Source organism: Sciurus vulgaris, assembly GCF_902686455.1.
Source record: "Sciurus vulgaris genome assembly, chromosome: 13".
NCBI classification, from domain to species: Eukaryota; Metazoa; Chordata; class Mammalia; order Rodentia; family Sciuridae; genus Sciurus; species Sciurus vulgaris.
In genome coordinates, this window is record NC_136474.1 from 54,255,413 (window position 1) to 54,273,225 (window position 17,813).

General features: G+C 37.9%; 1 protein-coding gene across 3 annotated transcripts in view; it reads right to left on the reverse strand.

Annotated features, from left to right (window-relative positions):
* Nucleotides 1-237: 237 nt before the first annotated feature.
* CDH2 (cadherin 2) overlaps nucleotides 238-17,813 on the reverse strand; it is a 214,401-nt gene continuing 196,825 nt past the window's right edge. For all 3 annotated transcript variants that reach the window (XM_079109462.1, XM_079109463.1, XM_079109464.1), the window contains 2 exons: nucleotides 12,167-12,331; nucleotides 238-2,192 (listed from right to left, as the gene is read on the reverse strand). In XM_079109462.1, the coding sequence (XP_078965588.1) occupies nucleotides 1,986-2,192; nucleotides 12,167-12,331 (372 nt within the window). In that variant the 3' untranslated portion in view covers nucleotides 238-1,985. The remainder of the gene's footprint in view (nucleotides 2,193-12,166; nucleotides 12,332-17,813) is intronic.

Here is a 17,813-nt window from a genome sequence, read left to right on the forward strand (position 1 = left end):
AAAGGAAAAAAAAAAAAGGGAGTTCATTAGCAGAGGTATCTTGTTTTGCAAAGTGTACCACATAAGAATATATGCTGTGATAATGACTTTGAAGCAAATAGAAAAATACAGTGATAATTTCTTCAGGTTTCTTAAAATTGACTTGTGAATCATAGTAAGATACATAAAAAATTTTATAAAATTTTATGAGGTTTATGAAGGCTTGTTTCCTTTTTTTTTTTTGGTCCTGTTAGGACATATCAGGTCTATCAAACTAAAGCCAAAGGGCAAGTCAATGAACAAGTCAGTCAAACCTAAGTGTGGTTTCCTAAGTACATAAGACAGTAGCTTCGGTGAATCATATGACAGTTCCAGTTTCTGGACAGTTCCAGTCCTATGACCTATTTTCCTGAAGCTTCCCTTAACACTGGTTCCCTAATGGAAAAGGCCTGTTAGAATCAGCATAACCATGAGCTGGTGCAAAAAGAAAACAAGAATTTTACCAAAGTTCACTAATGTTAAAGAATGTGACTTTTAGATCATCACCAGTAGGTTCTGTTCCTGAGTCACTTGATGTGTTTCTTCTATGACGATGAGAAGCTCCAAAATGATGCTCTCTGTTGTGCATGCGCATGGTTGCCATGCCACCCGTCTGGGTGGTGAATGGTGCAAGAACAAAATACATACTTTTGTACTGTTGTTCTCAGTGGAACTCCATACTCGGGATTTTTTACAACATTCAAAGCAGCTTAAGTAGAAAAGAAAAAGTTCAAACCAGTCACCAGATCCAAAATTAGCATTTTATTCAGAACGCTGGGGTCAGAGGTGTATCATTTATATTCTGGTACACAATACAGAGGCAAAGCTGTTGTCAGAAGTCTCTCCAGTTTAAAAGCTTTTTTTGTTTTTTCTTTGTTTTTTTTTTTTTTTTTTTTTTAAAAACACACACTTAGTAGTGCTACCAGTGTCAGGTCACCCCTTTCTTTTCTTTTCTTTTCTTTCCTTTTTTTTTTTTTTTTTTGGTACAAATTATGTAAAACATTTGTGCTAAGAACTTTTCTCCCTCCCCAAAACAAAAAAGAAAATAAAAAATTAAAAAAAAAATTAAAAAATTAAAAATTGAGTATTCTAACTACAGCTCAACAATTGAATCAAATGTCACTTTGTTTGTAAATACTTTATCCATAACGAAAGATATAAACATGCAAAAAACCTGAATTCATTGTCCAAATAATACATACACATGTTCTGAAGTTTCTGCACTTCTCCATAGACTATGCCGATAAAACATTATGTACACATACCATTTTTACAGTGAAGTGGAAAAAATACAGTAAATAAAAAAAGTGTACATGGATTAAGACCAAAATGTGTCTAACATTCTAGTTTATGAAAAAATTCAATTTTGCTACAAATTGGTGATATGAAAACTCCCTTTATTTGCAACCAGCTGCGTAAGTTTTAAGATTTTAGTGAAAAAAAAATCTAAAGTCTAAAACTAGAAGTAATGTACATTTTCCAATCTCATGGTCTCATCCCCCAAGATAATAAAACCGATCGCTCCATGAGTTCTTTTTTTGTTTGTTTAATTCTGTATTTTAACAAAAGCAAATGCAATGTAACAAAAGCGTGTTGAAGCATATCATGGTTGAACTTACTGCTCCCACCACAAAATATTTTGTCTTTTACTTATCGTTTCAGAAATCAGTACCATTAAAGCCTTAAACATAAAACTAATTCCAATCTGAAAAAGGTACAAAAAGGCACATAAAATCCCAGTGCTTCTGTACTGTAAAATTCAAGTGTAACTGAGCTCAGTGTTTTTCCAAACAGTATTGGATCACTGATATTCCCTCTGAGCCCAAATTGGTTTGCAGCCTATGCCAAAGCCTCCAGCAAGCACTGTGCTAGTAGACTACAAAGTTAAAGCCTAGCTTCTGTATGCTTTTTGGGAATATCAGTTGAAATTGTTTGTACTTGTCCAAAAACCAAGTTCACCCTGAAGTTCAGTCATCACCTCCACCATACATGTCAGCGAGTTTCTTGAACCGTGGTCCCCAGTCGTTCAGGTAATCATAGTCCTGCTCGCCACCACTACTTGAGGAATTAAGGGAGCTCAAGGACCCTGCGGTGGAGCCGCTGCCTTCATAGTCGAAGACTAAGAGGGAGTCATATGGCGGAGCTGTGGGATCGTTGTCAGCAGCTTTAAGGCCCTACAATGGGGAAAGATGAAGGAAGAATTAAGAGAGGGTTACAATTTGCAAAACCATAAGCAGATCCCAAGGACCTCATGGTATCAAACACTTGGTAAATTTCCATTTGCAAGACTACATTTTCAACACCTAGAAAAGGGCATTATCACTGTTTTGAAAGTTAGGTGAAAAAAAGTAACTTGTTTCTTTCCTCTGCAAGCAAATCATAAGAAGTCCAGCCTAGAATGGCCAAGACAAGATGGGAGGGAGTGGATTGGAGAATACGTTTGACAGACAGCAGAAACGAAGGGCCAACTGCTTGAAGCAGATTAGACGATCTTAAATAACACAATATATGGTGCAGGACTGCTAGACTGTAAAAAAACTCATTGAAATATGAGGTAAACTATATCATGGTAATTACTATAAACTGAATTTTCTCATTCAGTAAACATGGAACACTTACCCTTGCTAGGATAAGTGGTGAGACTGTAACAGTCGACTTGGCAAAACCAGTTTTGAACATGGAACAGGTTATGTGAAATTAAATGAAATAATACAGAGGGTTTTGAAACTACATGATCCATGAACCCTGATCAGAATGAGGGTTAGGGGATTTTGATAATTAACAGTTTGAACAAGAAACATATGTAAGACAAGGAGAAAGACACACATGTAAGTGCCAAGTGGTCCCTAATCCTCTAGTAGCTTGCAATCTAATCCAATGGGCATTTCTACAATAAATAGTAAAATTGTGAAGTCTAAACAAAAATCATCAAGATGCTGAAAAAATATTCTGTCTACTTTGAGGAGATAGGCATTCGAAGTAAAGGTAGCTTTGTATCTGACCTAAGTTTGAAAGGCTATCAAAGAAAGAATGAAGACAGGACAGATGTGATTACTACATAAGGAAAGTGACTCATTAAATTAGTTATTAACAAAACATAAAATGTAGAATTAATTGGTAAATTATGAACAGGTATTATTTTTATAAAATGAAGTAACTTCTACCTTTCATAGGCCTTAGAAAAATCATGGTACAACATCTATACATGATATAAATAATGGGGAGTGCAGAATCTTATCAATCTAAAATAATATGCCTATCTGAAGTTTAAAAACAATCCAAAGAATAAAATAATTATCATCTATATTCTTAACTCTTGCAAACAGATTCTTTTTAACACATAATTTAAATATCTGCAGCTAATATGTAATTCTGCACTACAAAACCTTTTGGGAATTAATACTACATCCCTTTGGAATTTTCTCTAATATTTTCTCGACTGCATTTTAGTACCCCAAAATATACCAGCATTGGTCTTCAAGCAATTTTTCTCTTTTTACAATGCTGCTTTTCAAATGTGGTGGGCTTACAGAGGCCCCACTTATCAAAGAGGTATGAGCTGTCTCCTTGAGAGATTAAGCCTTCCAATCCACATGTATTTTATAAGCATACATATGTGGTTTTTCTATGGATGTTTGTTCATCTATTCTTTCAAATTCACGGAGGAGAAATAAGGAAAAAGAGCATAAAAATTAAGGTCAGAGTCAGTGCTGTGTAGCGTTGAAGAGATCAGATCTTAGATGACACCTTAGCTTTCCACAGTATTAGCTGTGGGAATTCAGCATTTCCTCATCTGCAACTGTAATAACAATAATAAGATTATTATAAAGACCAAATGAGGTAAAAAGACTCAATAGCTCACCCTGGTATCTTGCACATGTAAAGCTCAATGAGTATTGGCTATTATTATTATTTTTTTAATGTTTTAAGTTTAAGGAAAACTTTTCTGCTTTGGAGTTTGAAAAAATAAAAAAGAAATGTGAAGACATAGCTTAAGAAATAAAATGTTGCTAGACTTCAATCAAAAATGTGAGTGAAAAGTACCCACTACCAGCTTTCCCATCTCCAAGTATCTCTTCCCATCAGTCCCATCCAGGCACCACTCTTCCTCATGTCAGGTTTGACCATTTATAACTCAGAAAAAGCTGTATTAAATAAAATAAAGCAAGTCTTCAGCAAACAACTTCAACACAGAAAACCAATAATTTTAGATAGGATTTTCCTTATCTTATTTTTTGAATAAGCTACAAGGCAATTCTGCTAAGACCCAGAACCACCGCAACCTACAATTTCCCAGAATTCGTCACTCCTTTCTGTGGTTGATTGTTACTGTCCTTAGTGATTCACCACCCTTGTTTCCGTGGGGGGTGCAAGCCACAAGTGCCTCTCTGGGGTCAGAATTTACTTACTCCACCCCTCTGTCAGGCTCTGCTGTGGGAGTGGATTTGGCCAAAGAAATGTGAGTAGCAGTAAGGAGTAGCCACTTCCAGAGCTCTAATATCTTTCCACTGGTTCCTTCTCTGTTTCTTTTCTCCAAGGAGAATGGACTGCCTCAGATGGGGGTTTTACTTCCATCTGGACTTTGCAATGAAGAAGACATGTGAATCAGGAACTGTGATACTGATAGACTAGAGTTGACTTATAACCTGAACAAGAAGTTCACCTTTGTTCCTGTACCAACAAAACTTGGCATTGTTAGTTACTGTAGACTTAGCTAGCAAAAGTCAAAGAATGTACTTTCATTCATTTTATTCTTTTATTAATTCAATACATGGCATATTGGTTGAGTGTCTATGACTCTAATGTGTGGAGACACAGCTATTAATAAGCCAGATTCATTGCCTGGCCTCTTGGAGCTTAAAGTCACACATTAGCATGTGCCTGTTTCCCATTTTTCCCAAAAAATGAAAAAAAAAAAAAAAAATCTAGCAATTGCAAATATAAGCAATGACTGATTCCTTTAGTTTTGCACTAACATGGGCTCACCACACAAGAACTGGACCCAAGAAGAATCTGAAGGAAAATCAAGAAAAATCAGGGAATGGATAAGGAGAATGGATCCCTAAAAACTAACATTAAAATCTCATCATGACAATTGCCTTAGAAAACAGACAATGAAACACTGGCAAAGACCACAGTGCTTAGGTTATTGGCTTCATCACAATTTGATTTTTAAGTGAAAATAGTCACAGAGCACTGCCCAAACCAAAGTTTAGTGCTTATCATGTCAGCACTAAACTGGAAATATGGAAAGGCAAAAATGAAAATTAGCTCTTAATAGTCAATGGCAGGGCCTCAAGTGTGTCTGGATTCAGTGCTGGGAAAGTGATGACCGGTATTCAGCTGTGTGCAGGGAAGAGACACTAGACGCTGTGCGATCTTTAGAGAGCCCCAGTATGCTTCCACAACTATCTAAGCCACCTCATTCAAATCCCTAAAATAAGTTATCATGCTGGAGATAATCTCCTATACCCACTGTTGGGATTCCTAAAAATATTCTTTTCATTTGATTATTTCTTTTTTTGGTTCCTGCATTGGTTCCCTGATCATCCTGGTAGTTTTTGCATTTGTTTTCTTTCTTTCTTAAAAAAAAATAAAATAAAAAAGAGGTTAAGATTAAGGCCATAAAACCATTAGCCAGAGACCACTGTGCTATGAGTGCACGGTACATTGTCTTAGGGCTTAATGATTATAGAAGGGCAAAACCACTGAACTTTTCAAGAATTCTTAGGCAAGACATCTTTCTAGGCAGGAGAGGTTAAGTACTTTAAGTTCCTTCCACTTGGATGGCACTGATTTTTATCTGAGAATTAAATATGACCCTTCTGAATGAGGTACTGCATAAATTCTTGGTAATATTCTGGTAATTCTAAAAAGATCACAGTCAAGCCCTCAGAAGCTGACAGTAGCAGGCATGCAATCAGACAGAATGTGCGGAATAAATCTGGGGACAACAGACCCTTCTGGTTCTCCCTTATGCGATTGCCTTATTTTTGATATGGACACCTTCAAGAATGATGTATAAGGTACTTTTCACATGATGTATAAGTCCTGTTACCAAATTTATAAACTAACAGCATGTGCTTCTCCAGGTTTGACTAAATTTAGCCAAGTATGCTCACTTCACCTTTCTTGGAGAGGCAGATCTAAAACTCTAGATAAATTTATGTGAATAAATTTTTTGTAGTTTGAGCTCCTCTGCAAAGTGAAAGAGCTACAGTTGAATTCTTGCTGAGCTTATATTTATAGACTTCTGATCCTATGCTTTATGGGTGGGGACATGCTTTTGTGGGTACTATGAAAAACCCACATTCTTCAGTGAGGAACACATGAGGGATGCAAGAAGAAAGAGCCCTATTGATGCCCCAACATTCTGTCTCCTACAGTCTCAGTACCATTGCTTTGGCTCAGGTTCTCATTACATCCTGCCTGGACTGGAGCCTTCCAAGTGGACTTACTGTCTCCAGTGCTATTTCTGTTTCTTTCCTAAAAACTAGCTTTGGTTTCTCTCTCAATTGTTGATGTCACTTCCCCAGGCAAAATCTTCCAACTGCTTTCTATGACCCATACCAGAGTCTCCCAAATAACAAAGGTAGTTCCCCCAGGGATGTACGAGATGTTCTTTTAATGAGTGCCTCAATACTATGAAACATTTCCCCATCATTAAGAAAATGAATCTTAGAATTTATTACAAGTTTAAGTGAATAGGAGAAAAGATACAGAGTTGGAAAAAACTAGAAAGTTTCTCAAATGCCTGCCTTTTGGGGAAACCTGCAAGATAAAAAATCAAAATCCTTAAAGAAGAACATCAGTGAATCTAGAGGGCTCCTCCACCTGTTCTACTCATCTTCAACCTCAGCAACCACACATGAATTATGCACCATTCCTCCAAACCCCAAAGTGTCATGTTCTTGTGTACTACTGTGTCATTTGCATATTAATTGCCTCCCAACTGAAATGTGGTTGAGTTTGTTTGAAATGTTTCCTTTCTTATTTTTTCTTCCAATTAACGTCCGTTATCTATCCTCCCACCCACCCACCCACCCAAAAGCTCAATAAAAATATCTTTTACTGCATGGATTTTTTTCTCCAACCATGATTGGGAGTCACTCCCATGACTTCTCCAATCCCTTCTTTTATTACAATGTCTGGATTGCCCTAGATAGTGACATCCCTTTTTGCAGGAGCTGTTTTGTACTCATATTCTGCTTTCCAACACAGTGCCTGGCATTTGGCAGCTATTCTACAAGGTAACTGCCCTGGTGACCTGGGCTTGGTTTTTTCCTCTTCACATCTAGTTCATGTTTATATCTTCTTTCAGGAAAATCTAGTATCGAAGTTTAAAAGATATATGGACCTATAAAAATACATGTGGAAGACCATGGGGGAAACCATGTTTGTGAGATTCTACGACTTATTCAGGCCAACACTACTATCCTTTTTTTGGCAATTTCATTGGGCTTAAAGGAATTTTTTTGAAAGGATGGGATTTAAACTATATCATCTGAAATTAGAGACAGTAGAAAGTCTTAATCATAACAAGTAGTTTACACATAATTCTCATTAATATGATACCACTAATAAGAGGCTTTACCATATGACAAGCACTATATCAAGTATTTTATATAAAGGATCATGTTGAGTTCTTATTTCAATCTGAAAAAGAAAGGTCTACTATTTTCACTGTCTTACAAATGAGAAACTGGAAATATAAGAGGTTAAACTTAAGGATCTTGACCTTGGACAAGGTGATAGAGCTGTTGGTGTAGCAGCTGGATTTGAGTTGAAACAAAAACCCAATTTCTATAAGAGTGCAATGAGATACTTCAAAGAGGACAAATTAAATGTAATAAATAAGAGAAAAACAACCACTTTGAACTTTACTAGTTTTGAGCAAACTATTCTACAAGAAACTTCCATGCATTTTTTTAAATGGTATAACTCAAAAGTCAGTCCTTTAATAGAAGAATACACTTTTATTCTTGAGATAAATATATATATATATAGGATTAGCAAAGTTGTTGGAGGTATGCTAATATCTACTGTCAGGATGAGATTAAAGGAATGTGTTTCAACTTTTCACCATCTGAAGGTCATGTTTGAAAAGTCAAAATAGAATAAAACTGAAATTCAAAAACATGTGACTTGTTTTACTCTACCTACCAGTCTGGAAAGGTGTTATCATTTTTGATATTCAAGGCAACATTCATTCATTATTTAAACAAACAAACTAGAAAGTGTTCTCCTGAGTTTTCCAACTCCTCACATCTGTAAAAGCACATTCCAATTATAATCACCACTACGTTATTCTTCCTTTGGAACATTCGGTACTCTGCTAAATCAAATAAGACCTGAAGATAAATAAATTTGTGTGCATTTTCAATGTTTTTACAAAATGTGCTTGAGTTCTTCCTACCTAGGTGCCTTCCACTGTTTTCAAAGTTTACATGTATTTATTTTTGTCGGTTAAGTCAATGGGAGATATTGATCAAGTTCTAATGGCTGTCCTGGATGGAAGATTCTACGTGGTGTGTGGAGAGTTCTAACAATTTTCATCTCCCTGAACTGACGCACAGAAATACCCATCACATCCCTGGACTTTTCTTTTTGGTTGTTTTCTCTGATACCTTGTTCTTCCTGTCTCTGATTATAGGGACATTTCTAGGAACAGATTTTTGATTCCTTTTCTCCTTCACCTGTCTCTGTCTTGTCATCATCTTCAGTTTCATGGATTTAGCTGCCATTTTAGGAATGATTCCCAGATTGCCTTCTTTCATTTATTTATTCATCAAACCAAGGTGCCTCGCACTATCCCCCAGGGATAAAGACCTCCTCCTGGAGCAAGGAAAGGCTCAGGGAGGGGTCCAATGGAATCAGGCAGTGGGTGTTCTGAATGGAGGTTGGGTGGAGTGCCATTGGATGATGCCTAGCCCGTATCCTGTGTTCCTGACTCTTCCTCTCTTGGTAAAGACTTCATAAAGGCATTATCTTCTAAAGCAGCAGGCAGGCAGATTTGAGGTAGGAAGAACAGCACAGAATTATAAGGCAAGACTGAAGGATAAGTACAGCTTAATGATAAGTAGATGCAGGCTGGGGAAGGGCCTAAGATGAAGTTGGAAGTCAGGTAACAGGCTTCCTTCTCCTGGCAAAGTAAGGCTTTCATACAGGAATGTTTGCATTGTGTAGAGGTTGCTGGACTTTGGGTTCACATCCCAGTAACCCTGCTGTAGGTTGAAAAGATCCAAGTTGAAAATGTATTTCAAACAAACATCGTAGCTTAGCAACACAGTACAATGTAGGGTCTCGGTTGTTTATCCCTTGATCGTAGGCTGGATGGAAGCTGCAGCTTGCTGCAGCATGCACGAGAGTATTGTACTGCTTACGATGAGCTTAGGAAAAGATTCATATTCAAAACTTGAAGTATGGTTTCTATTGAATACTACTATTTTTGCATGACTGTCAGGTCAAAACATTATTAAGTGGAATCATCTCAAGTCAGGGACTGACTGTGCGAAGATTTTGTTGATAGCAAAATAGGGAACAAGCACAGGAGAATCTATGTCTCATTTATCTTTTACCTGCACTTTGGTGGTAGTTATGTTACACACAGCAGGCCTTCAATGGTGATTTGTTGAATAGGTGATCCTAAACCAAGTTCAAGATGATTTCATAATGAGCCATTTTTAACATAGGCTCAAATGATGAGTGATTGTATTATGGAAGTTCAATTAGAATCAATTGTTTGGAATCAAGTTTTTCCATATGAGAAGTCAAAAATATTTGTTATGATACCAAACCACTTTTTAGACTGCATACCCAACCAAAGCACTGTTTTAGAGAAAGGAAATTCCAAATGGAAATTCCTACTGTATCTCTACCTACCGTGGCAGTAGAAGGGCTGGGTAACTGAACCTTATTAACTAAATATTCTTTTCTTTCTGCTGAGGAAAATGCAGTCAGTGCAAAAACCAAAACAAAAAAATCAATGCACACACACACACACACACACACACACACACACACACCCACACACAGAATGCATACACTAAAACACAAACTTGGAATCACCAATATCCTTGTTTCCTGAATGTAATCAGCACCAGTAGAGTGAAAAGCTCCAGACTGAGTCTCTGCTGAATCTCAATCAAATGCAAATTTAGTGGTACCCACAGCTTTATGCCCTACACACCTGCTTACAGTACTTAAGTTCCTGAAAACAACAAAATAAAAGAGCTTGGCAATATAGTAAATGCTTAGGTTATAAAATCATGAACAAGAAATAGCACTTGTCCTGCAGAGAGCTCACATGCCAAAGTGGAAGAAAGACACCAGGACAGTTATACTCCAGCTGGTGTGGGTTATGGCGGAGGAAGCTTCTTGCTAGCTTAGCCCTGCCTGGAGGGATCAAGGAAGGCTTCACAGAGAAGGGGATGTTTGTACTAATTCCTCACAGCTAAGGGAATTCTTGCAGATGGTCAAGAAAGTATGGGGTTTGCAGAAGTTATTGTCTGTTCAAAAGTGTGTGCTTTTGGGAAATGCAAACAGCTCATTGGGGCTGCAGGACAGAAGGGGATGCAAGGAGGGAGAGTGTAGGCAGGAACTAGATTATGAGCAGCTTTATAAATTGCTTAGTGTTTGATATTTACTACCAAGAAAAAGAAGAGTATCAAGGACAGGCTTGAGTTGCAGAGACTACTGATACCTCAGGGACAGGCAGAAGCATCCAGTAAACATTTGCTGAATTACACTCAAGCCAGAATTCTTGTTTTCCAAAAGGCCAGTTCCTGCACTGAATAGTTAAAACATTCACTCTACCTCAGAACTCAATAACCACAGAAATAACCCAACAACAATTTTTCATAATGAAGAACACTAAATCAGACAAAAAACTCCTCAGGAATTCATAAATGTACTAAAAGATCTAACACTATATATAAATTCAGGTGAATTCTTTAAGCAGGTCTACAGGTAAATAAGAGCTGGAAGAGTCACGGCAGATTTTTGTAGAGAAAGGGAGTTATTGGCATTCTGTTGTTTTTGCTTCCCATCTGCTTTTAATCATGTCTACTACAAATTAACCTATAGCTTGCTTAACAGAAGTGAGTACATATGTTCAGAAAGTGGCCTTTTAGAGATAGATAGTAATGGGTAGATGTATAGGTAGCTAAATATTCCAACTATGTTTCAAAACTTTTTTCTACCAGCTATAAGTGCATCTAAACACCTCATGTAGACAGATGACATTTACACATTATACAATTATTTTGAGGTGGTCCACGAAATAAAAGGTCTATCAGCACAAGACAGAAAGTCATATATAACAGATGCATTCCATTTTATAATGCAATGAGACCAATTTTGATCTTGGAGATCCTGAGGATGTGGCCAGAGACATGACTCCTGCTATATATTCACAGTTGATGTCAATATGTAACACTGTCTTTTATGTTTAATAAAAATTTAAAAAGAGAATTAGCTCTAATCCAAAGAAGCAATATAAATCATTTTACTTCAAAACTTAAGTATGAAATGTAGCAGAACTCTTGGTCAGTAACGTTAAGTATGTCATAATAATTTTGACAGTGAAAACCATATCTGTTATATTCAACAGAGAATTAGCTTCCTCTTACAGAAGCTCTTAAAACTCCTCAACTAGGCAAGTATTTAAATCACTTACATAATATTTAATTTAGCTGTTCTTCCACTAATCTCCTTTGATGGAGTCGTTGGGTAGGCACTGAATTCTCACCATATGTGGAATTCAAAGGATACAGTGAGGGAAAAATTAAAGGGTACTACTATTACATTTATCAGTGCTAATAAATAAAATTATAATACAGTATAATATTGTTAGCCTATTACTTGCAGTCAAGGGAAAAAGTATCTCTTGGAGATAGTGTAACTAACACAATAAATTATATGAGTGTTATTTTACACATGCAAAATATTAATTGACAGATCTCTTTTGGGTTGATCAAAGCAATTAAATTTGGTCTCTGTTACTGAAGTCATACCAACTTTCACATAAAAATGAGTTTAAATATGTTTTAATGAACTACACAGGTAAATTCCAAGCAACCTGTGACCTACATAGATCTAACCATCGGCATAAAATAAAAAGCCTTATAAAGAAAGTCTTTCTCTGCACCTCATTAATGAAATCCCCAATGTCCCCAGGGTGTGGGGCTGCAGATCGGACTGGATACTGCGGCTCAGCGTGGATGGGTCTCTCATCCAGTCGCCGGATTCCCACAGGCTTGATGGCATCAGGCTCCACTGTGTCAGGCTGCTGGAGCTGGCTCAAGTCATAGTCCTGCAAAAGACAAAATCAAAACTCCATGGTAGATGGGCACAAAGATGGAAAATTACAACCTTTGTTTTTAAACACATACTCAGAATGCATAGAAATGAGTGAAATTTAACATAATGGAAAAGTTGCCACTAGGAGTTTTTCATGTTATGATTAAATATTTCTTTCACACAGCTCTTTCTTCTGTGTTTTTCATTTCTACAGTCTGTGCTCCATCTGCTTTAAACCGTGCTTCATCATTTCCCAATGGGAAACAGCAGTGTGATGAGGTCTCTATAAGATGACTAAAAAATCGACTAGAACATATACTTGTACCACAGAAGGAAAAAAACGAACGTAATATCTTTAAGGTTAAAAGAATAAATAAAGTTATGAGGGTGCGGTCTCCTCTCCTGTTCCCCAAGGGAAGGCATCAGTGCATCAGGGTTTCAAAGCCATCCAGGCCCCCCATTTCCCTCCCATCGTCCACAAATTACAGTCTATGATACTTCTCCTCTGTGGCCTATTTTCCTTAAGAATGGCTTTTACATTTTCAAAGGTTACTTAAAATATCAACAAGGAATATGCTACCAGGACTTTACACAGTCCAAAAAATTTGAACCCTTTCCTATCTGGCCCTTGACAGAAAAAGTTTGCTGACCTCTGGTCTAGAGGTGCTGGGCCAAGAGGTCTAGATATCCTTCCAGTACGGCACTCTGAATTGCCTTGGAAAAGCAGACTGTCCACTTGCAAAGAGACAGAATAGAACCCGTGAAGAAGCATGCTCTGGGCATAGGCTGAGGCCTCTAAACTATTTTCAGCTAATGCATCAGCCAGCTGGACAGGAATGTATAAAGACACTGACCAGAAGGTGGAACTGAATTGAAATTTTAGGTTTGGGTATATACTTTGTACTTTTCAAACCTCTAAATTCTGGGGCTATAACATGTCATATCCCCAGCTTAACCAAGATGCTCCAATTCAACACTGACATTTATGAAAGTACAGATTTTGGGGCACTCTCTTGGTTTTAGGCTTTATTTACCTCTCCGTCTGGGTTCAGCTTAAAACCTCTCAAAACATCTCTATCGTGGTTTTAAGTTATTCAACACTTGAACATTTACCATGTTTGGCAGTGTTCAGGGTGTTTTACATATGTCTGCTCGTTTAATCTTCTTAACACATTTTATCATCCCCCTTTTAAGAGACCAGGATACCGAGTTTCAAGTAACTCAAATAAGTCGCCTGTGGTCCCAGATCTATTAGGGTGCAGGAACACACTCTGACTCCAGAGGCACTGGACTCCACAGCCTGGATCTTCTCATGACATGATCAACCTGTGACTGTGAATCCAGACTGAGTTACACGGTTGGACTTAGGGAGGAATGAACTAGATAGATGAACAGGAACAGAAAAGAATGTTGTGAGGAATGATTAAAAAGGAGACGAAGGAGAGGCAGGTCTCTCAATATCATACCCACTATGAGCCAGGCACTCCCCCAGACTCCAGACCAGGGTTTTTCTCATCACCAATACTTCCTAACAAACCCGTGAAGAATGTTTTACTATCATCTCTTCAGAAGGAAAACAGACTCAGATAGGATGAGTAAATTGCCATACAGCTAGTATGTGATCTGGATGGGAATTGAACCAAGGTGCGTCTGTCTTCGATGTGTCTGACTTAACTGCATGCTCCTGGAGACACACTGATCATGACAACACTCCCCAAGAGTCATTCCTTGCTGAGAGCTTCATCTAGCCCAACAGGTGCCATGATAGAAAAGCTCTCCCTCTCCTGACTGCCACATGATATGGAAGGTGAGGTAGGTGCACACAGAGCAGGAGACATGAACTTGGTCTCTCATGGAGGTATAAAGCACTCTGAGGGAAAACTGGCTGTAGATTTGAACCCTGAACTGTAAATGGGCTAAGGAGAAAGCACTGCTGAGTCAGCAACATGAACAAAGGCATAGGACGGAGTTCAAGTCATCCACAGAAAATGAATGAAAACAGCCTGACCTTGTACAAATGTGCTCTGTTTACAATTTGACAGAACTTATAATTGTGAGCTACAGAATATCTTAAGGGCTACACGAGACAATATGTGAAAGCCTTTGGAATGTTAAAAATGTTATGCCAGATAAAAAGAAATTTATTTAGAGAATTTAGAATGCTCTCACACTACAAAGCCTGGTTTCCCAGGCCATGTTTAATTGGATAACCACCAAGCACAGGAGCGTGGGGTAAATAGTGAATAAGTGTGCATTCTAACAATTACCGAAAGCTTTTCCCAGAGGGGAAAATAGCTGATGAGTATATTGGTGACAGTTAGTAAATGTTTACCCCTAGGGTGGAAAAGGCTTTATTAGAAGTCTAAATGACACAAAAACAGGTAATTGAATCTGGTATTTAAGGGCTGTCTTTTATCTGGTGACATATCCCTTGATAGTCTGGGATTTATTATATGATAGTTCAGCTTAACAATGGTAAGAATACAGAGGCGTTTCTTTTATATAACCAGAAACAACAAAACAAAACAAAACAAAACATGCATGTGGTCTTTGTTCATGCCATTCTGTACCTGGAAAGAACTTCGAGCCTAACTCCTTATAAAATTCACTATATCCAAAGGTTGCAAATAAAAATGCACTTTGATTGGCCACCAGTGTTTCAAAAATGTTCACATAAGTCACCAACATTTAAATATAGGCATATCTCATCTGAAAATAGAAAGATCTGGGAAAAGAGAGCTCACATTTTGATGTAACAATGTGCTTCCACTGACCCCAGCTCTTCCCTTGAGACAAGGACAGCGCCCCCTCCTGGCCTGCTTCACTCACTAATGTGTATCCAGCCTAGGTTTTGATCTTTTTTTTTTTTAGAGCAGGAACTGTCTTAAACTTCTTTGGTTCTGCTCAGTCCTTTTAATCCACAACCTGTGAGGCCTATAGAAAGTATTCATACAAAATAAGTGTTGAATAAAACTTCAGGGATGATGTTCCTCCCAGATATCAAAAGAGTAGTCAATTAGAGTAGTGTGCTCTGCTCACATTACACTCCACGGCAGTAATGCACCCTGGGGAGAGATAGAACACACCCTCGCCTCACTCTACTGACCAAGAGTTCTGCTACATTTCATACTTAAGTTTTGAAGAATCATTGCCATGGTGAGTTCCCCCAATAATTATAGAAACCTGTGAAGTTCCTCAGTTACAATGGGATCAAATGAAGAGTCAGAAAGCCACCAACGTGCAGGAAACTAGAAATGGTTAAAACACAGGGCTTAGTTTCTCCATGATGGCTTCCACTTGTCTACTGCAGTGTGACATAAAAATAAGAAGGTGGTAGGAAACACGCGGAAGTCCCTTCAGCTCACAGGGATGGGCTCCTCTGCTGACGTCCATCTGTGTTATAAAGCAAAAGTTCTGACCCGAAGGTTCAATTTTAGACCTTTTGATAAAGGGTCACCCTATGTGAATTTCCTAAATTATACATCTTTACAATCCCATAATGTTCTACTTAAACACGCAAATTATAATGTGTAGGATGAGAATTACAATGAGAATTACAGAGACTGAAAATGTTCTCAAGGTCTCTGGGTTTGTGGTCTTACTTCTGAGGATTATAAACAATCCAAGGAATCTTTACTTGGTTCCTAAAACTCTGGAGAAAGAACTGATCTGAAAATTCTCTTATGACTGTCAACCTTGACAATGTTATTAGCTTCCCAAAGAAATTTAATTTTCAAATGAAAGCAAAGGAAAATCTTGTTTTAACTAATGTGTGGAATGTGTGTTAACTGGGAATGATCATTAAAAGTAGGCATGGATTTAGGGTATTTAGAATACTAACATTGCAAGTAACAGCATTTTCTTTTCTCTATGATTTAAAATGTCTTAAGGGTGATTTAATTCTGGGAAAGTTAGTAAGAAGTTAATAAACAGCTGAAGCTCTGGTTCTGGCTTTTCTTGTTATATTTCACTACTTGATATGATTTATAATTAGTTCAGAAAATATTAGCAAAAATCTAGGTTAGAACATTAGGTTTGCTTAATAAAACAAAATAAAAATAAAGAAAATAATAAAATGAATTCCTGGAATTCCAGGCAAATATTTGGGGGAACTACCCTTGCCGACAGAATCTATAGAATGTGATTCTGACTGTCTCGGGAATAATGAAATCATTCATTTATTTCCTCCTCTCAGGGAATGCCAGCTGGGTGCGAAATACCATTTTCAGCTCTGAGAGGGTGAACAAGGAAACCAACCTTGGTCCCATCATCTGTGAGGAATGACATTAGGTACTTCTTGTGCTATCTCCTGTAATCAAATGAAACCCCTCAAAACAGAGGTCACTGCTCCCACTTTGTGGATCAAAGCAGCTCTGCAAGGCTAATGATTCAACCAAGGTCACAGACTCATTAAGTCCTGCCAAGGATAAAACCAACAAATAGCTGAGCAAAGAAGTGCTCCGTGTAGTTTACTGACTGGAGAAGACATCAGGGGTGCAGCACTTGACCGGAAAATTCAGATGCTGATGCTTATTAGGCTCTGGGTTGTGGCAAATGGGACAGGGCAGATTTGGGCCCTGAGGGCCCTACACAGTTGGTAGAACAGGCTCGTGCAGTCCAGGCACCCGGGAATCCTCACTTAGGCCCAAGAAGTGTCTGGCCCATGGAGGAGGTGGGTGAGCACTTGAAGTTCATGGTCCATTTACCATTTAGAACTAGGGAGGAAACCCTAGTGCTTTGCTGTCCTCGGCAAGGACTGGCACAAGTGGACACTTTCCTTTTCTAGTAGTAAGGTGACCCTTAGAATTCCCATGTAGATGTAGTTTCAAACTCTCAATGTCTGAAGACAGAGTGACAATGAGAAATGAAAATATGTACATATAATTCTCATGAAAAAACAATATCTGGAAAAAAGCTGACTTGGCATGGACAAGAAGGTCTTTAGAGAAAGGAATGGAAAGTGGAGAACATTATCTCACTCTCTATTAAAACAACTGAATAAAATAGTGATAAGGTGTCAACATATAACTATATAACTCCTGACAAGTAAGCCAAACACCCTTGCAAGCTTTATGTAAATTACATTACAATCTGATTTCCTCAGCAAAATACGGTTGTGATGGTAAAGATCTATACAGGCGAAATAGTGTGAAAAACTAAGGAGATTCTAGGGATTATTAAAGTGCCCCCAAATAAAAAGTTTCCTAAAAGTCTTTCTGGATTGAATCACAAACCTAATAGACATAAGATAACTGAGGACTTAAGCAGATGAACACCCCATTCTCTATTTTCATAGACATTTTATTGGGGGGAGAACTGGGGATTGAACTCAGGGGTATTTGCCCACCGAGTTACATCCCCATCCCTATTTTGTATTTTATTTAGAGACAGGGTCTCAGAGTTGCTTAGTGCCTCACTGCTGCTGAGGCTGGGTTTGAATCCTCCTGCCTTGGCCTCCCGAGCCGCTGGGATTACAGGTGTGACATTTTCTATTA